Genomic DNA, 21,021 nt, shown 5'->3' on the forward strand with positions numbered 1-21,021 from the left:
TGCTCCACATCTGTGCATCCAAATGGTACGTTAGAATCAAGTAGTTCATTGTGTCAGACAACCCACAGACCTTGAAAGACACAGAAGCGTGCCTGACCTAGACCGCTCTTCATCTATGGGAGCATTCTGGCCCTGCTCCCTGCTGACTTGTAGCAACATGCCTTGCATATGGCACATAGGAATTTTAGACTGGATTTTATAATTCTGACCCAACTAGTGCCAGCACCTCTGAAAGGAAGATGATAGGAACATGTCAGAGGTTAGAGATTCATGTTCACCCTAAAATGTGTATGGCATTCTTCACTCAAATGGTCCTTTAACGTCATAAAAATTCTCACGGTGGTCCTCTGTAAGGTCTAGCAGGACAAGCATCTTCATCCTCATTTTACAAGTGAGAAGACAGGGGCTTGGTGCCTTGTGATGAGCCCAGAACTAAGACGCTGAGTTGTGGGTTAAACCCAAGTCTTTGGCCCTTGCCTTTCAATGTCCAAAATCACATAGAATCACTTCCCAACCCACCATCTCTAACCCTAGTCACTGAATGAGAAGAAATTTTATTTACATACTATGTAGATATATTTTTTTGATGTAAATATAAAAATTCTAAGAGATGAAAAGGAGAAAATTTCAAAGTCTCCTTATGAGGTAAGCCTGCTGGGCTCTGTGCTTTATTCCAGTAAGGACTAAGACTCAAAGCACAGATTGGTTTGCTTTAGATTCTTAAGAAATAGTACTCTACACTCAGCCTTTATCAAATAAGGGATAAGTTTATGGTTATTGGTCATCTGTTACCTAAAAGCATCTTTTTTTTCCTTTGAAAGAGAGCACATTAGTGCGAGGGGTAGCGGGTGGTGGGGGAAGGGACAGAGGGAGAAGGAGAGAGAGAATCTGAAGCACACTCCATGCGCAACGTGGAGACCACCGGCTCTAACTCAAAACCCTGAGATCATGACCTGAGCCAAAATCAGGAGTCACATGCTTAACCCACTGAGCCACCCAGGTGCTCCAAAAATGAAATCCAAAATGTAAGTGTAAAGATAAAGCTCATCATGGCATATGTCATCACAAAAGATGCTTTAAGGGGCACCTGAGTAACTCAGTCGGTTAAGCACCTGACTCTTAATTTTAGTCTCAGGTCATGATCTCAGGGTTGCGAGATTGAGCCCTGCATTGGGCTCTGTGCTGGGCGTGGAGCCTGCTTCAGATTCTCTCTCTCCCTCTGCCCCTTGCTTCGTACCTCCTGTGCTTGTGTGTACTCTCTCATTCTTTCTAAAAACAAAACAAAACAAATGAAACTTCATCTTTGTATTTCTGTCTTTGCACTGGAAGGAAGAAAAATGTTGGTGCTTTCATTTTTTACCAAAAAAAAATTATTTTTAGCCTCGAATCAGCAAAAGAACCAGTGTTGCTGGTTTAAATTATAAGTATATAATCTTAGGAGAAAAAAGTCTTAAAGCCTAGAGCAGAAGACCTTCCTATGCACTTCCAGGACTCAGACCATCTCCTCTCTGGGGCACCCCATTCTATCCCTGAACTTTTCTGTTTGTAAGGAGGGTCTTCTGACCTAAATGCTCTCCACAATATTCTAGATCTATTATTGCTTGGTACTCTGTTACATGGATGAAATTTCCCCATAGTGTTTCCCTGTTCATCCTGGTTCTTTCCTCTGTCAGCACGCACCAGGGCTTCTTCCTGCTCTGTATGTCAGTCTGATAATGAACATTGCTTGTGACTTAATAATATAAAATCTTTCATCCTGCTGATTTCCACACAACCTTCCAACTCACGGAGGTAATTTTGACCTTGATTCAGTCACTAACGTTAACAGTTGTGTCATCCAGCCTTCAGCCCTGTGTGTATTTTAATACACATGGAAGAGTGACCTGGCAGGTAGTTGATGATGACAACCAGCTGGGAGCGGATGGCACAGAAGGCTGCCGCGTGCCCCAAAGGCAGGGGTTGGAACCTTTCTCTGTCAGGGGCCAGGTAGTACACAGGTTAAGCTTTTCAGGTCAGACCTTCTGTGTTGCAACATTCAGTGGCATTCTGCCTTTCTAAACGCAGCCAGAGACAGGTGAACAGATGAGCTTACTTGTATAAGGACACCGAGACTGGAATTTTCCACGTCATGAAATATTCTTCTCGTTTGTGTTTCAACCATTTAAAAATCTGAAAACCGTCCTTAGCAGACAGACTCTATAAAAATAGGTGGTAAGCCTGATTTGGCCCCCTCACTATCATTGGCCAGCCTCTGTTCTGAGGCGCTGGGTTTCTAGAGGGAGATTGGGAGGGAAATGATCTGGAATTGGCAAAGAGGGGTCTGTGGGGTGTGAGGGAAGAGCCCATCATGCCGTAGGAGAGGACTGTAGGGAACAACATGCTAAGTTCAGGTTGGGAGCAAGGAAAAGTCCATGAAGACATTGAGACTATCGGGGATTTTGCTGAGTGCTGCTCATAAGTACTCAAGGCACCGTGGATGGTTGAGGAGATTGGAAAAGGCAGGAGATGAGTTAGATGAGGGGACAAGCAGAGCCAGCAAGGAGAAGGGGATCTGGCTCTAAGTCCAGGAAAGGTGGGGCTGCTCCAGGAGGTGGAATCAGCCTAGAATCAGTCCCAGTGTTCCATTATTGTTGTGGTTTTGTCCCTCAGGACATCTGGCCATGTCTAGACCCATGTTTGGTTTCCATATTCGGCACACGGAGTGCTATCGGCACCTGGTGGGTAGAGTCCAGGGGTGTTACCGAACATTCTGCAAGGCACAGGATAGCCCTCTGCAACCAAGAATTATCTGTCCAAAATAGCAGTAGCGCTAAATCTGAGAAACCCCACCTTAAAAGACAGCACGTCATTTGTTGTAATTTTCCATTCCTCCTTGGGATGATGCCAAGGTAGGGTGCCTGTTGACCATTGGAAGGAGGGGGTGTCTTCCTTAGAAGCACATGGAACTCTGTGGATTTTCCTTCAAACATTTATGTGCATGGGTCAGAGTTGACTTTATTCAGTGAATAGAATTCTCAAATTTCTTGGCTACTGTACGGAAAGTAGAACCCCTTTTTTGCTCATTTTTGTTTTAACTCATTTAGCAAAGTTTTACACTTCAAATTCTTAGGGAGTATGCTGAAACCTCTGGGGCAACCAAAGGTTTGACTCGACCTCATGATTTTCTCAGTAGTCCAGATGCCCAGTAAACCCGGTTCCGATCAGCTTCGTATCTATCATATTCCCCCAAATTGACAAAATGGCGCGTGATGTAAGCTGTATTACAAAGTGGCAAGATCGAGCCATGATTCTATGTGATTCTATCATGGAAGCCGTGCTGTTCTGCAGCCAGGCTCAGGAATCTGTTTGGGGGAATAGGAACACAGGACAAGCTCCCTGGGGTCGCTCTGACTACCCAGTGCTCCCAGAGGTTCGAGTGGTGCTGAGGACTCAGTACGGGGAAGGAGCAGTTGGCACACACCTCTTGGCTGGTGGTATTATCGACTAGTGGTCAAGAAATGAAAAAAGTTGAATTCAAGAATTGCTCCTTTGTTAGGTAAGTTAGACGAGAGGTAAAAATAAGGGAAAAAAAAAAACCCAAGTCTTAATATATGTTGCACCAGAGTACGCATTCTAATAGATTGAAAGTGATAAGAAAGTCAGCGGGCCCACGGGGGAGATTAGGGTTGGGGTCAAGGCCTTGAGCTTGCTGCTGGAGGGACCAGACATGGTAGTTTGACTGAATATATACCTGATCCGCAAGCTGCAGGGACACGATGTGGCCTGGCTCTGGCAGGTTCCAGAAAATGAGGGACTGTGCCCACATGGGCTACAGGCCACCTGTGCTTCAGGGAGGAGGAGTCAGGTACAGTGTGGAGACGGAGTGTGGACCCTAGCATCGGGAGCTCAGTCTAAACCTGCTGGTGGAGAACAGACTGCGGCTCCCGAAGGGCAGAGGAGCACTCAGTCCACACAAGTCCACCCCATCCCCACCTAGGATGGGAGTACCGACGCTCGGGAGCAGGTGCTTTGCTCCGCCACTAACAGCCACGTGTCAACTTAGATACGGCCCCTGGCACCTAGGGGGCACCGACTACATAGCCACTCTGATTTCCAGTAAAAATGATGTAGGATGTAAAAATGCAGTACCAGCTATGCAGTGTAAAACAGACCTAGTTGGACCATAAGTACAAAGGGGGACCGTAATGGCAATTAACAGATGTGACATTAGCTCGCCTTTCCTGGGCACCTGCTTATCTGCCAGGCCGTATGCTGGGATCTTCAGGGTACTAAGCCCATTTTCACCGTTACCCCACGAGCTAGGTGCTGTTAGGATCTCCGTGTAGCAGGAGGAGAAACTGAGACAGAGAGAGTTAAAGGAACTGTCCAGAGTCTCACAGCCAGTGGCACTGATTTTAGAGTTCATGGTGAAACTGGTTTTAGAGTTCAAGGGGTCTGCCTCTAGAGTCCCTGTCCTTCACCATTTTATTCAACTACTTTTTTATTTCCTGTGATTCCATGGAAATAAAACAAATATCCTTGGTACTTGGCAGTTAATAAGCAACTATCAAATACACATTGCCATCTTTTTATATTACCACTTCCAGATTTTTATGTCAGCACATTTAGAAAAGTTATTGCTTTAGTGTTCCGTTATATGGGTATACGATAAAAACAGGATGCCTTCACTCATTTTGCTATGTGTCTTGATACCAATTTTTTTTTTCTAGTACTAAACTTTCGGGAATAAGCACACACACATGTGTTTATACACATATGTTGGCTTTCTTTTAGGACAGATTCTTAAGGGTGAGATTCTAGATCAAAGGACCTGACATTTTTACTATTGATTATCATACCACTGGCCTTCAAAAAGGTGATACCACTTTGCTGTCCCACCCTCTGCACGTGACTGACCATTTTCTCACACCATCATCAGCACTGGATGCTTGAGGAGTTGTTCAGAAGTTCAGTGTTTCTGAAAAGTAAATTGTGGTGCCTCAGCATTTCACTGTGCACTTTTTTTAAAAAAAGATTTTATTTATTTATTTGACAGAGAGAGATCATAAGTAGGCAGAGAGAGAGGGGGAAGCAGGCTCCCCGCTGAGGAGAGAGCCTGATGTGGGACTTGATCCCAGGACCCTGAGACCATGACCTGAGCCGAAGGCAGAGGCTTAACCCACTGAACCACCCTGGCGCCCCTCACTGTGCACTTTTTGACTACTATTGAGGTGTTTCATCTTTAATTGCTTCACTGGCTGTTGAAATTTCCTGAGTGTTGCCTGTTTGTGTCCTTGGCTCATTTGTCTCCTAAATGGTTTATCCGTTTTAATGAGCAGCTACTCTATTTTAATATGGAAATATTCAAATAAAAAGCAGATAGAAGGTAAGCATCCTTGATACATTATAGATAATGATTTCTGACCACTATGTCACAAATATTTTTACCTTTTCTATTAATATATTTTCACTTCTGATGTCTCTTGGTGCCTGCATAAAACATATTGTTAGGGGGTCCAATTCGTTAGTCTCTTCCTATGCAGCTTTAAGGCGGCATGCTTATTCAGAAGAGTGGATCCTCCTCTTAACCGGCCTCCACTTTGTCTGGGAAGGATGCTTGGCTCTTTCTCCTTCACTATCTAGAGGCGTAGTGACCCCAGGAACAGCACGTAAGGAGCACTGACTTTGTGCTCGCTATCGTGCTGAGCAGTTTGCACATATTATAAATTATATGAAGAGAGTGGTAGACCCTTCCCCTTTTTACAGGTGAGGAAACTGAGGCACAGAGGTTGAAGAGTGGGCCCCAGATCTCACAGGTGTTGGGTGACACGACTGAGTTGGAATCCATTCATTCCGAGCCCAGAGCGTGTGCTCAGAACCAGATATCCCTGGGACTATGTTCTGAACCTATAGAATGTGTTCAACAGTAACAACTGTTTTGAGGATGAATCAGATTTGCTGAACAAGCAAAAATTCAGAGCAAATATTTACTGTGACTTGGGAATCCTAATGAGCTGTATTGTTTATCGTCACTGTTAGATTTTGATCTTGAGATAATCACACTGATTTGCTTGTTTTTTTCAAACATTGGCACTGAAGACGATTCCTAAGGAGTTCTGAAAATGTTCAGAGCAAGATTTTCAACACTAGAAGGAGCCTTCTTTGAGTTTCATAACTAAGCATAACAACTATCTTGGATAGAGGAAGGAGGGAAGGAAGGTATAGGAACAGAAATTTATCTGGTTGAGAGGAAGCCACAGTTAACAATGATCAGAGGCTGGGCTGTCCTCACCTTTCAGGGCTCATGCCTGGTATGTATCATTTAGTGGCCTGGTGGGTGGTAGGAGCCAAACCTTGAGCCTGAGCCTCGGAAAGGGAGCAGGAGGGAGGCAATTGGAGAGGGAGTTGTTTTCTATTTTCCTGCAGAAGTAGGAAGGGGTGTTGGCTCCTTTCCACCAGCCACAGGAACCAGTGGGCAAAGGGGAGCCTAATTATGGAAACATTAGCAGGGCGGGTGAGCTCATCTTCCCATATTTTGATGGGAAGAGGCGTGTTTGGATGCCCAGTTCTAGGGCAGTGCCTCACTCTCTGGTCTGTCTCACACGTTGTCCACAGGACTCCATGGCCAGGGGTCACAGAATTCTCGGCCGATTAGTTGCAGGGTCTGTGACAGAAACAGCAGACTAGTCCTAGCTCTCTCTTGCTCAGAAACAGTTAGCAATGAGCAATGGATTGACAAAGAGCGTAAGACAAGTAGGTGTTGGGTCATTGGTGCTGAGCCGCAAGATCTGCAACTCGGTGACTTGCTCGGTCCTGGTTCCCGGAGGAGGGTTTGACCAAGGGCAGTGAGGGAGCAGCAGCTGAGGTGGCTGAGAGCATAGGGTCAGTCTTCCCAGCTGCGGACTGTGCTTCCTTGCCAGGTTTGGCCTCCGTCTTCTCCCCTGTAAACTCAGGATGCTGCTGCTGCTTTAATAGGGTGATTTAAGAGAGGCAGCACCAATGTGTGCTTAGCTCACTGTTGTTCCTGCAGTCACTCCATGCCCTGGAGCTTTCCTGGGTTTTGTTCTATTAAAGAAGGTAATTGTTAAATAAATACGGATGCGAGCTGGAGACAAGATTTTGTGCCCTGGCATAAACATGCTAGAGGATTACACAACAGCCAGGTTAACAACCCAGCTGGTGCTGTGTGTGGCAAGTGGCTACCTGGGAAGATGCGTCTCATGGCAAATGATTTGTTCTAAATGGGATTTGCCGACAAGGGATGTGACCTTGTGAGGTAAGTGTGACTGAAAGCCAGCCAGGGATTCAGAGTTACCATCTGGTGCCTAAGAGGCTCTTTCTGGTTTCCTGAGTATTGACGGTAAGGGGCGGGCAGGAGGGGAGAGTGCTGGGGGTTGGGGAGGGCAAGGGGGAGTGAGCTTGATACTGGTAGAGCCTAGAGAAGGCAGAGATACTGAGGCCTGAGGAAGAGGAGGTTTTATAAAACTCCTTCTGATTTCTGGGGCAGGATCCCTGTTTTCTCAAAACGTCGCTGTGACTAGATTGCAGATTTCTTGGGGGTTTGAATTTTGTTGCTTTTTTTTTTAAGTGAAGAATCATTGAGCTACTGTTTTATATTCCTGTGCACAACGTACTGATTCAACTGATGTTTGTATACATTTGGAGCTTTGCCGGATTGGATTTGGGAATCTTTCTGGGTTCTGAAGAAATTGGCAAAATTTTATCCTTAAAACTGAGCAAAGCTACCGGTGAATTTTTAAGTGAGGTGTGATCAGGGTTGTGTTTGGAAGAATGGAGAGCAGGTGGCAACAGTCCGGGAGAGTGCCTGACTCAGGCCGTGGCCATGGTGAGTAGGAGCCGCTGAGGAGACAGGGAGGGCATTATCTGGAGGACGGTGACTGGATTTTATGGTGAGAAAAAGGAGTCTGGGTGATGCCCAGGCAGCCATTAGCCTAGCACCACGGGATGGCTCTCGGGCCACTTTGCGGGCTTTGGGCATTAAGTGTGAGTGTCCATGGATCACAAGTACAACTTCCCCTAGCCAGACGTTTCTGGAACTCAGGTACCTGTAGGTGATGGTTGAAGTCTAGGCTTAAATGCCATAACCCGGAGAGAAACCAAGTGAGAGGAGCAGCGACTGGATAAAGCTGTGGAAACCAACGTGTGGGCTTGACATCTTGTGAAATGCTGGAACCGAGAAGCTCACTTTCTTGCCAACTCAATGAACCTTGAAATCGACTGTCTTCAAGTGTGAATATTTTTCAAGCCAGAGTGGCCCGCTTTGGTGCGATGTTTCAGGAAGAGAGCCTTTACTGGGAGAGCCATAGTGAGCACATTTCAAAGAGAAGGAAAGGTTCTTATTTCCCATTAAATCTTTGACTTGCTCTGGGAATTTTCTTGCAGCGTCCAACCTGCTCTCCCTTGTGCTGTGCGAACCCCACATTTCCTATAATGTGCACCTTCCCCTCCATGTTGTGGATGTTTAAAGCCCTTTCTGGAGAAGTTTGATTTTCCTTGGTAGTTTGTGCAGGTGAGGGCGTGGGTGGTCCTTCGGGACGTGAGCCTCTCTCTCTCTCTCTCTCTCCCTCTCTCTGTCTCATGCGATTCCCAGGATGCCTTTGGAAATGGAGCAGAGGCTTTCTGATGATTACTGAGTGAGCTGTTTGGATCTGGTCATGCAAGGAGGAATGTGATTACCTTTGCTTGACAAGGGTCTGCAGAGGAAGCTTGGTGGTAACTCTTCACTCATAAAGGTTGAATGAACAGGGAACTAAAACCCCAAAAATGTAGGCTGAAGAGGCCAACTCTGACCTGGTGAAAAAAGAAAGAGTGGCCAGAGGTGCAGCTGCTGAAGCATTTTGTAAAGGAGCCTTTTGGAAATTGGAGAGGACAGGCCCAAAGAGAGAGAGAGAGAGACGGGGCTGATGGCATTGGTATCTCACAGCACATTCTCACCACACTGACCATGGTCACAGAAGCTCAGATTCATGTTGAAATAAATCTTTATTTCTGAGTGAGGTTATGTGTTTGGTTCAGAAACTGACCAGAATTAACATGGACTACAGCAGTGGTTCAAATACATCTCATGGTGCCCTGCACTGTGTCTCCTTCTGGTGGGATGGGGCCTTGGTGGGATAAGAGAAAGGTAAGAGCCAGGAGACTCACTGTACAGGTGAATGCAGTGAGAAGAGACATTGATGTTCAGGAAAGAATCTGGAAGAAGGAAGGATTAATGGCTTCTTCCATTCCTTACATAGAAAAGTCATACCCTCCCTCCAACCCCACAGAGAAATGATCACAGCAGAGGTAGCAGAGCACAGTGTTAGGAGCTTGGGTGCTAGAGTTGGACTACTTGGATTCAGATCCCGGCTTGCTTTTTAGCTGTGTGACTCCAGGGAAAATCCTTAACCACTCTGTGCCTCAGCTCCTCATCAGTAAGTAGAGTAATACTAGTACTACCTCCGCAGCTCGTGTGCGCATTCAAGGACTAAACCAAGTAAAGCGCTTAGTGTGAGAATGCCCCACAGAGTGTATATTAAATAAGTAGAATAAATGAGTGAGTGTGGGCACCCACTTCCACCCCAGTGGATCCTGCTTTCCTCAGAGCAGAGGCAGAGCCCAGCCAAGAAGGAAGCCAGCCTTGCCCTCGGAGAGTGCTCTGGAGAATTCCAGGACACCCGGGCACAGCCGAGACAAGTATCTGCAGCCTAAATCCCGTTCGATGACTGTGGTAGAGCATACTTCCCAAGACAGGAGAGCTCAGGAATTCCCAGGCACTTACGCCACACTTTAGAAATACTCAACTTTGATATTCACATCGCCCCAGAGACATAATGTCATTCCTGAGAGGTTTGGTGCCCCCACAAATGTGTGGTTCTGGTTTTAGAAACAGAGATTAGAAATGGCTAGAGATGGGTCCCCATAAGGAAGTGGGCGGGTCAGAGCCTGCTGCATGGGCATCTGTCTCGTAAAGGTGTTGGACAGGACAGGGTATAAGGGGAACAGAGGGTGGGGTGACCCGTGTCAGCAGCAGGCCTCCAGGCGGAAACCAATACTGACTTACTGGCCTTGGGAAGATACTGGAAAACTTTTTTTTTTTTTTTTAACCAGTGTCAAGCTTTGTAAAGTTGCCTTTGAAATAGAAAGGTAAATAATTTTGGTCATGGAATAGGGGAAGTGAAGCAAAGATGAGGTACCTTGTGTTTGTAAAAACATGGCTGGGGCTTGGGTTCACATTGATAGGTCGTGTCTGTCAGTCAGTGAGCAAACCCCTGGAAGAGGGTTTGTCCCCAGGGAAGCAAACCCCTGGGGAGCTCCAGGCCTGAGCATCTCATTTCAGAGGGACTTCACCTGGATGGACTTCTCAGTGTCGACATTTTATGAGCCTTGGTATTAGGCTGACTGCTTAGAGTTTGTGGCAGAAGGAAAGCAAAATCCTATTCATGTCTTCGTTATTTATCCAGCTCTTATATTCCTGTATTTGCCACATTCTTGGTTCTGAGGTACAATGGGGAACATGAGCCGTACGAAGCCTCAGACACTGTGCATACAAACAGCGCAGCAAATAAATGTGTGTAGTGGGAAGAGGGCTTTTGAGGGAAGTAAACAGGGCTGTGTGGTGGAGGGTAACAGGGATAGGAGGATACACCCTTGAGGAGAACTTGCAGAAGGGCACAAAGCTACGGGCAGGGATTTCATTACACTATCATTTAAAAGAGCAGAGAGCTGGGGAGTGGTTATTGAAGGAAAACACGGAATAGGCATATTATGGAATGCAACCGGCAGTTATAAGAAATGTAGCATACCAGAAGCACTGACATTCTTGCTGTGTCAGTTGCTGTATAAAAAGATTATAGGATAATATAGGCTTCAATTTTCTTTTAATCTGGAAATTTACCCACCTGATGTGTTGTAGCAGTGGTTATCTCTGATCAAAGGGAACGTAACTTTTTTTTTTTATGGCTTTTTTTAAATTAAATTTTATTTTTTATAAACATATAATATATTTTTATCCCCAGGGGTACAGGTCTGTGAATCGCCAGGTTGGAACTTAACTTTTATCGGTAGTCTTAAACTTTTTTGAAGGAAGGATGTATTCCTGTAATTACATATTCATTTTTAAAAGGTTCTTTAGAAAAAAAGGATAGTGGGATGGCAGTGGTCCAAGATGACTCGGCAGTTAGCCTGAATTCTGAAAGACGAGACGAACTCCCTGGGCTGAGGGAATGCCACGTTCCGTGGCAAAGGTGGGGGGAGGGGCTTGACGTCCCCAGGTAACAAAGAGGGGTCTCAAGAGATAGGGTTGTAAAGCGTAGACTGGGGACACAGGTGCCACGGAGACGAGACGAGGTTGCACAGCAAGCAGGTTATGTCCTGCGGGACCTTGGAAACCAGAGCATGGAGTCTGGTGGTTATTTGCTGTGTAAGATTAGCCATGCACCTCTGAGGAGATGCCTGTCTTCCTGGTGGGGATCAGATTGGAGGTGAGGAAAAGTGGACACTGGGATGCTGGGGGTGTAGCTCTGGATGCAGAACTACCTAAAAATGTTGGTACCTTGGACTTGGGCATTGGTTCTCAACCCTGTGGAGCACTGAAAATAATCCGAGATCAGTCTACACCTCAAATTGGTGGAATACAGTTTCTAAAGGTAGGACCTGAGCATTAACATTTTAAAATCCTATATCTCAAGGGTGAGGATCACTAGGCTGGAGGTTGCTCTAGGCCGTGGAGAATTTGAGGCCCACACTGGAGAAAGAATCAGTAGTCCTCACTGCTGGATCTCCCAGGCCCACCCTCTTGGACCAGGCTGAGTCCCACACCGGGACACGATGGGGACTGTGTGACTTTGCAGGGCAGCATGTGGACTGGAGGCCTGTGTGCAGTTCCTTTGGTGATAGACCTTGTAGATGATTCTGGCCCCTTGCTGCTTTTTTTTCTCTTCCTATTATCTCCTTTTAATACAATTTATTCTTCATCGGTATTTTCACCAGCAGATGTCCAACGAAGTAGAAAGCAAATGCTTCCCACACAAGTCCGTGTGGTTACTATTGGTAATTTGGAGGCATGACTTGAGGGGGTAGAAAATAGAAAATGAGGTTGTGGAGAAAAACCCTGGATGAAATATAAGATTTGAGGTTTATCTGCAGCTGTCAATTATCTGTACTTTATTACCATATTAAGAGTTGACTCTGGTGGGTTCAAGTCTAAAGCATGTGAAAGGGCAATTAGAAGTCTAGAAGCAAACTGAGTCATGAGTTAGAAAGGTATTACTACACACGGACTCTGAAACACGCTGGGTTCCTCATGGTGGTTGCATTTGGTATCTGGCTCTTAAAGACACACATAACCTGTTTCTCTGCTTTATAACTAAAAGTTTTTCACTCTTTAGTATACTTCTCTTCCCATCTGTGAAAAAAAAATGTGTATAGGAGGGGCCATTAAATGAAACATTTAAAATTAAGCTTGACCAGTAAACATGGATTAGACTAGTAGTTGCAAATTCTGGAAATGGGAGAACTTGTCTAATGCCCACACAATTTTGTGTCTTAAGCTGTCACAGAACACCAGAGCTGGAAGCTCCCATCCTCCTGTTTCACTTTATTATATGAGTAGATAAATAGGAAGCCAAGCCAGACCCAAGGCAGGGCTGTTTTCACCTCTGGAGGCCATTATCTTGAAACCTCAGCCTGAGGCTTGGCATCCCGTCCATTTCTACAAGTTCATAGAGAATTCCAGTCTCTCTTTATCCTAGTTTCACTACTCGCTTAGATCTCTAAGGGACACTTAACACAATTTACTAGAATCTGTGGCTTAGAATAAAGTTTTTTTTTGAACATAAAATCAAAGTACACACAAAGTAGTGAGATGCCTCACTACTGTCTATAGTTAATATTAGACTGATTTGTTTGGCACCTGAATTACCTTTACACCTGAATTAGCTACAACCTAGCTGATGTATCTTTTCCTATTGCTGTTTATACTGTGTAGATTCAAATTCTGTTTGAATTTGAATTCAACTACTCCATGTTTTCAGCAGAAAGAATGTGTTGGACCCATTAGTATCTTCTTCTAAAACAGAGTGACAAAATAATGGCTTATGCATTAAGATTCTGGCCAGTAGTTCAGCTCTTAGATATATTCGGCATCCATGACCCATGCTTTATACTCCTTCTAAACTTTGCATGCTACAGGGACAATAAATACTTTCCTGTCTAACTTTGGGTTCTCACCATGGAAACATCAGAGCAACAGCTGGGCTTGGTTAAATGTCTTTTCATTCTCTTGGCTGGCAAAAAATCTTTTAAGGGAAATTTAAAAAAAAATTGGTGGACAATAAAACTATTTTTGAATGAAATCACTGCTTCATTTGGTCAGATATATGTCTTAACTGATTAAGATCACTAATTAGAAGTTTTCACATCTCATCTTGGCCCTTGGCAACCTAGAAATAGTCTTGAAGTTAACAGAAAGTGTGAGTCACTGTGAAGCCAAATCCGAAGGGGTTTAAGTATTCGTTAACACTGATGCAAACGGAGCCAAGGGGATGCTTTCTCTGTCGTAAATTTAACAAAACATTTCCATGAAATATTTTTTCATCTAATTTTGATAAGTCATGCACATTTTACAGAACTCAATGGAGCATGTAAAATGTATGCATTTTATCTAAACCTTAAGACAGAGCTTTCCTATTAATTGCCACAAATGTCATACCAATGTCAAGTGTCATACTTAGGTCAAGACGTTGAGCTCCTCAAGGTACCCCGGCAGGTCTGGGATAACTGGGGCCGTGATCAGCTTCATCCATTCTTCCAGCATGTTGTGTATCATACTGTCTGTGCTGTGCGGTGGGGAGGATTGAGAGGCACAGTGCGGGAGACTGTTGCGTAGAAGGACGGTGCAGTGATGACAGAGCGATAAAACCAGTTTAGATTTTGGTTTCATGGGGTAGGCTGGTGGTAGAAAGGACACTAGCCTGGCTATCAGGAGAGCAGGGTTCTGTCTGGCAGGTTGTGTGATCTTGCCCTCTCTGGACCTCATCTTTCTTATCTCAACATGGGGAGGTCTCTAAGGCCCTGTCTCAGTTCTTGCCAGGCTTCTTCTTTGACCACCCTTAGAAGGTGCCTCTGCGCTGAGTATCATGCTAGGTCCACAGTGCCAAAGGACTTCAACAGTCAGCAGCTGTTTACTGGGTGTCCCTGGGGACTGGGTCTGCTGGAGAGATAGCTGGAGGAGTGACTCCAGGCAGGGAAATGTCTTTTGTGGAAAGACCTGCAGAATAAGCCAGGCTTTGGGTGGATAGATCAATAGACCGATTAAGACTGGGAGAGGGACATTTACGAAGGGATAGTGAAAGGTGAAGTCAGAAAGATGGTAGAGGGCCTTAAAGCATTAGCTGGGCAAATTGGATTGAATCCTAAGGTTTGAGTAGGGCAATGTCATGTGCAAACGCCCATCTTCTCCTCCGGTCCATTCCTCCTCAGCCTTCTGAGTTCTGCTCCAATAGCACAACTGTGTGGAAGTCTTGCTTTCCAGACCAGTCAGTCCTCCACTCCCCAGGTGAATACTTCCTGACACAATTAGTCATATAATGTCCTGCCCCCCCCCCCCCACAGGCCTATAAACTCCAAGGGCAGGAACCAGAGTCTGGCATAAAATAAATTCTCAATAAATAATTGTTGGCTAAAGGAAGAGAGCACTCTTGTCCCATAGTTAGACCTTTTTGCTTTTGAAAATAATGGTCGTTGCTTATGGGAAATCTCTGTATCATCTGCTGTGACCCTAAAACTGCTCCGAGAAAAACCTGTTGTAAAAAACCCAGGGGAACAGTGTTGGATCAATCATAATCCTTGGTTTATGTGTATCGTCATTGTGGGTCCATGTGTGGCCCCCTCCTCATTTGTTTTCATATAAAATTTACCTGTTGGTATAAAAAAAATCAATGAGACTATGATCTTGCTAAAAAACAAAATAAAACAAAACAAAAAACAGAGCCTTTCCCTTAACTTACACTTAGCCATGTGCTTCCATGTTTCTCATCTCTGTGCCTGGATAACCAACACTCTCAAATATGATTTATCGTTGTCCTTACGGGTTTGTTGTTTTATGATGTTATCAAACACATTTGTCTAGCTAAACCCATAATGCAGTTTTGTGGTTTTGAGCTTTTAGAAAGTGTATCCTATGGTATGGTCCTTCTTACACGTCCTTCCTCCACATTGTGTATCTAACGTTCATCCGTATCGTCACGTGAAGCTGACCACCATCTATTTTTCAGCGCTTGGACTCTACCTTGATCTGTTTATCATTTTTCTTGTTGGTGAGCGTTTGTTGAGTGTTTGGGTTGTTTTCATTCCTTGGCAATAACCAGCAGTGCTGCTGAGAATATTTTTAGACTCCTATCTTGGCGCATGAGTGTTTTGGTATCTCTAGGGAGGGTTTCTCAATCTTGACACCACTGACATTTTGGATGGAATTCTTCTTTGTTGTCCTGCACGTTGCAGGATGTTTAGCGGCATCCTTGACCTCTACCTGCTAGGTGACGACAGCACCCCTTCCACAGCTGTGACAACTCAAAGGATCTCCATTGACAAATGTCTCTGGGGGGCACTGAATCACCCCAGTTCAGAACCACTGCTCTGGGGTATAGAGATGCCATCTAGCAATGGTGTTGCTGGGTCACGATATGGGTGTTTGACTTCCCATGATAGCCCCAGGTACTTTGCCCAAGTGATCATAGCGGTTAACACTCCTGTCAGCAATACGTGGTTCAGCTGATCGACATTCCCTTCCGCTCTTGCTGTCACCAGACTTCTTAATCTTTCCAAGCAGAGATAAGATGGTATCTCATTGTGGTCTTGATTTATATTTCCTGATCGATAGGTTAAAATATCTCTTCCCAGATACTTATTGGCCACGATCATGTATTTTGCCCAATTTTATAGTTGTATTTTTATTTTTAAAATATGTCTTTGTATATTTTGATATGAGTTATGTCTATTAGTTATGTCTATTAGATGTACTGAAATGCCTTCTTTGAATTCATTGCTTGACTTTTCCTCATCCGTCGTATTTTGGTCTTAGAATATATTTTAAACGTTTTTTTGTACTTTTCAAATGTTCAGAAATGTTCATTTTCCTTTTTGTATTTTGAAGCCTAAGAAATGTGACATCAGGCTGAGATCCAAATTGGGAAAGTAAAGTTGGCTTTGAAGGAAACTATGCCCTGCCGACTTGGTCAGACTGTGGGCCTCTGGGTCTCTTTTCTAATGTGGAGAGGGTGGCCTCCAGTCTGAGATTGCCTGTGGTATAAAAAGGAAAGTGCCTATTGGGCTCAGAGTAGACCTCTGCAGTGGAGTAACTCTTTTATCATTAAAAATAATAAATAAATAAATAAATAAATAAATAAATAAATAACCCTCTTGATATTTGAAAGACAAAGATCAGAGACCCAGAATTCTTTCTGCATGAATGTAAACAAAAACAAGTTCTACTTGTTTTTAAGAGAAAATTCAGCTAGGGGAAAATCAAAATTGTCTGAACTAATTCTTCATCCTAAATCTTATCAATGTAAAAGATTCTGTTTGACTAATTCATCATGGGCTGAAACTAACATCAAGCATCAAAAATCCTATGCACTGAGAGAGAGTACTTCTTTCTCCATCTATTTGGATTATAGGGCAAGGCCAGTACCTTGACTATAGGGCGCCCTGGAAGTGGGCCCTCCAAGTAGGTCATTGTGCGGCCTGCCATCGGTCCTGTCCCACCTCTCATGAGAGTAAAGCTATGGGACACACAAGTCATGTGACAGTTTGGTGCAGGATCAGCAGATGTTGAGCCCAAAGAGGATAGAATTTGGGATGTAGGTCAGGATAGTGATCTCCAGACGTCTGTGAGGCAACTACGCAGAAGAGAGGGGGATCAGAAAGAGTGTACAAAGCAGAAGTTAGAGGTGGAAGCGTGTTGCTGTCTGTCAATGGTGTAGAATGCTTTACAGACTACTGTGTTCTCTTTTGGGGGGCATCAAGCAGAGTTCTGAGAGCCCCTCGGTGCGAAATGTTAGGGATTTCCTGAGAGGGCCCAAAAGGCAGTGGTGATGTTGTCGATGATGCTGAGAGCTAAAACAAACTGATTTGTCTGCCCTATCCCAAGCCTTTCCCCAGTGCTTTTACATAGGAATGCAGCCCTCCCACAAGGTGTAGCTTGTTCTAGCCCACGCAGGGCAAGGACTGCGGGACCCAAAGGCACACAGCAATAAGTGGCGGAACTGCGGTACAACCCAAGCAGCCTGGCTCTGAGCGCCTCCAACTCTAGCAGACTTTGCTTCTGGTGCATTTACCTCCTGGGGGAGCAAGTAAAATCAAGGCACTTTGGAGGGAGGGATTCAGTGTTTTAAAGAAGAGACACCCATTTGTTGTCAGTGTAGAGGGCATTCTGGGTAGACTAGAAGTATTGGCATCCTCAAATTCCCACTGCAGCTGAGTGAAGGTGGTGGCATCAGGCCACAGGCCAAGGGAACAGTCTTAATGGTATCCTCTTACATATCCCTCTAAAAGCTACACACAGATTAGATGACTAAAATGAAATAGACAAAACCTGCCAAATTTTGGCCAGGATGTGAGACAGCCAGGATGCATATACACTACTAATGGGGATATACATTTTAAAAAACTGTTTAACATGTTCTAGCAAAGATGAACCCAAGCATAAATGATGCGGAAATGCCATTCCTGTATACATACTGCCTAGTGATATAAACATATAGTCAATGAAAGACATATACTACTATGCTCGTAATAGCAATATTCAAAATAACCTCAAACCGAAAAGTGCCCAGTTATCATCAACAGTAGAATGAGTGATAACTAAATTGTGGTCTATTCATACAAGGGAGTATTATATAACAATGAGCAAGAATGATCTTCAGTGTCACATAACGACATAGATGAATCCCACAAATGTTATGTTGAATAAAAGAAGCTGGACATGAGTCCTTCTAGCCAGAAGGAAAACCCACCAGGCTAATCTCTGCTGTTTGAAGTGGGGTTGGGAAGGGAAGCAATTGGAAGGGAGCATTAAGGGAGTCCTGGTTATGGGGATGTGTTTATTTTGTGAAACGTCAGTGATTTGTTTACTATACTGAATGTACTTGATACTTCAGTAAGAAGAGAAAACACAGGGGAAGGACAGCGGGGGCAAAAGAATTAAAGATCTTGGCAAAATGTTGCCTGTGGTGGGGAATGGTGGCTTCGTGAGGACTGAAGGCACGAAGGCGCTAGCCACGTTGAGAAGGTAGAGGAGGGACACAAGGAGATGGCAGTGGAGCCCTGGAGAGGGGAGGGGAATGAGAGATGGGGGTGAGTGAGAATTTGGGGTCAGGGTGCAGTAGGAAGTTTGGATGTAAGTTTTCCAAGGTGGGCTGGTTCTGTATGATGGTGAGGTCCGGAGCATGAGGGCCGATGTGAGAAAAGGTGAACATCACTGGAGTTAAGAACTCAAGGGACGGAGAAATCCGCAGGGCCTGGGGTAGAGGTTCTGTGTGGAGAGTGACATGAGTCAGTGTGGACCAGGCTCAGAGCCCAGAGGAGGTTGTTATGATTCATTTATCAAAGTCTGTACTCATGTAGCTTCAAGGACAAAACCCAAATTAAACTGTCTTAAATGCAAGTGAGAATTTATTATCTTCCGTTAGTGAACAGCGAGGGTAGAGCTTCAAAAGTACTGGGTCTGAGTGTTAAAATTGTCACGGGGTGGCTACCTACAACCCCCGACCCCCCACCTCTGCTGTCCTTGGATCAGCTTTGGTGACAGGCAGCCGTCCACCACTTGCAGCTACACACTTTGGGGACCCGTATGGTTATTTGTTCCGGGAGGCACCAGGAGAAATCTCAGGGGTGACACATCACTGACCCCATCAGGACCCTGTGCCCACCCTTGAGGTGGCAGCGGATCAGCCCCTGCACCTCATGCCCTGGGGCCAGGGAGTAGAAAGTAAAAACCGTGTCCCCCGTGGAGGTAAGTGCCAGATCGGCCTGACCCTCCATGGTTTCTAGCCCAGAGGGGTGCAGTGAAGTGAGGACTCTGGTTTTCTGCAGGAGCTGGGATGAGGCCAAGAACACTCACCACTCTATTCTGTGCGGAGGAGGGGCCTGCCCGAGGCCAGAAGCTGCCCCAAACCGCGAGGTGGGGAGGGCTGCAGGGCGGGGGGCCTCCAGCCAACGGGACAGAGAAGCTTGGCCCGTGCTGGCTTATTGGATCTCTACCCACACTCAGATTTCCTCATCTCTGAACTGTCTCCTCTCTCCTGACAGACTGAGTGCATTCTTTTCATTTCGGCCAGCTGCAGTGTTTTGTTTAGGGTTTTGCTCTGTCTTCCTGCTTGTAACGCTTATCTCGCTTTTCCATCTCGTGTCTCTGCGTTTTTCTCTGTTCCTGCCCTTGTCTCAGGGAAGAGGAGGAGGAAGAGGAGCCAGTCACGGAGCCCAATTCAGAGGAGGAGAGAGAGGATGACGCCCCCTGTCAGGGCAAGGACAGGTACCGAGCCTGGACCCTCCCAGGCTCCCACTAACAGCCTGAGGTCCCTTCCTGGTAGAGAGTTTGCAGCCCTCTTTTAGAAATCTCCCTTCCTCACCGGCTCCCACTGCCAATCCTCACCCTGAACACAGAGCCACAGAGTGCCTAGGTGTGTAGAAATAACCGAGCACGTGTTCATTAGAGAGCTGCACTTTCCCTTCTTGACCTTGCTTTGCGGAAAAATCACAAATCATGTAGCTGGTTTTCTCCTTGCTGTTCCCTCCCTCATTAGTGCTTTGCTTAGATGGACACCAACCGGAAGGAGGTTCATGTCTGCTCGGAGAATGTTACTAACCCTTTCAGCAGTGTAGGAAGGATAATTCCATGTGTCCCCTTACTCCTGTGGATTCTACCAATATAATAGTGCCTAAAGAGTGTGGGTAACTACTGTGTTATTGATCCAGGTTTGTTTTTTCTCCAAGTGGACAGGACTGCTTTTCACCCCATGCAGCCCAGAAGAATTTTCCATGATCTGTTTTCACTCTGAGAATAAGTACCCTGATTTTACAGGCTTTCGAGGGAGTTTACTGTCCTCTGCTCATACCTTCCAAGGATGCCTTCTTTCTGCCTTCAGGCAACCTTAACAGATACAGGCATCCTGCAGATATTTTTAATTTTATAGGTATTTTCGCAGATTGATGTGTTTATAAAAGAGAAAAAGTGATCACCAGTAATTTCATTTTCTAACATTCAAAAATAATTCTAAAGTTGATTTTTTTTTGTTTAACTGATTACCCCTGCAAATTGACAATTTTACTGTTTTTTTCCACAAATGAGCAAGATCAAAGAAATCTTGGATAAATTAGGGTGAAACATCTTTCTTGCAAACTTCAAAATCAATGGAATTTTTTGCTGCTCAGCCTCTTTCTCCAAGCCGCCAGTGCACAAAAAGGGGTCCATCTGATATGCTGAGATGCCCGCTATTCCCAAGAGCCATGGGATCCTCTCTGATCGGACAAACTAGTGATTTGTTTCCCTGCTTTGGAAATGGCTGGGGAGAAGCCAGCAGGGTGCGGGTGTGGAGAGAGGAAAAGAATGACCTGGTCAAAAAGAGTGAGCCACCCGTGTCAGAACGCGGGGAGAGAAGGGTTGTCATTAGCCAGAGCCCCTCACCTATGGGGAGCTGCCATCCCTGGGGGTAATGATACCCAAGGGTGCTCTAGGGAGAAAGAAAGTTTGGTTGATAGTCCCACCGTAGGTTGAAAACCAGCCACAGGAGATCCTGTAGACCATCAGTGAATCCGCTGGTCTGGCTCTGTATGAGCTTACATGTGCGTGGTCTGTCCCGCCCACACAAACCCATCCACCCTCAGCTACTCTCATGGTACAGCCCCTCGGACCAGATGGAAGAGTCTGGCTAGAAAGGGCAACCTTCACAGCATCCCTCTTGAACTTGTGCTCTCTTTACATGGGGTTGTAACTTCCACAGGTAAATGGAGGTTTATTGCTCTCAGGTCTTTTTTCTATATGAC

General features: G+C 45.3%; 1 protein-coding gene across 3 annotated transcripts in view; it reads left to right on the forward strand.

Annotated features, from left to right (window-relative positions):
* LOC111142502 (formin homology 2 domain containing 3) overlaps nucleotides 1-21,021 on the forward strand; it is a 467,037-nt gene that overhangs the window by 328,190 nt on the left and 117,826 nt on the right. Inside the window, exon 11 of one of the 3 annotated variants that reach the window (XM_022495723.1) lies at nucleotides 19,424-19,510. The exons of the other annotated variants lie outside the window; for them this stretch is intronic. Within the exon in view, the coding sequence (XP_022351431.1) occupies nucleotides 19,424-19,510 (87 nt within the window). The remainder of the gene's footprint in view (nucleotides 1-19,423; nucleotides 19,511-21,021) is intronic. 3 annotated transcript variants of the gene reach the window in all.

Source organism: Enhydra lutris, unplaced genomic scaffold, assembly GCF_002288905.1.
Source record: "Enhydra lutris kenyoni isolate GAN:26980312 unplaced genomic scaffold, ASM228890v2 scaffoldscaffold8, whole genome shotgun sequence".
NCBI classification, from domain to species: Eukaryota; Metazoa; Chordata; class Mammalia; order Carnivora; family Mustelidae; genus Enhydra; species Enhydra lutris.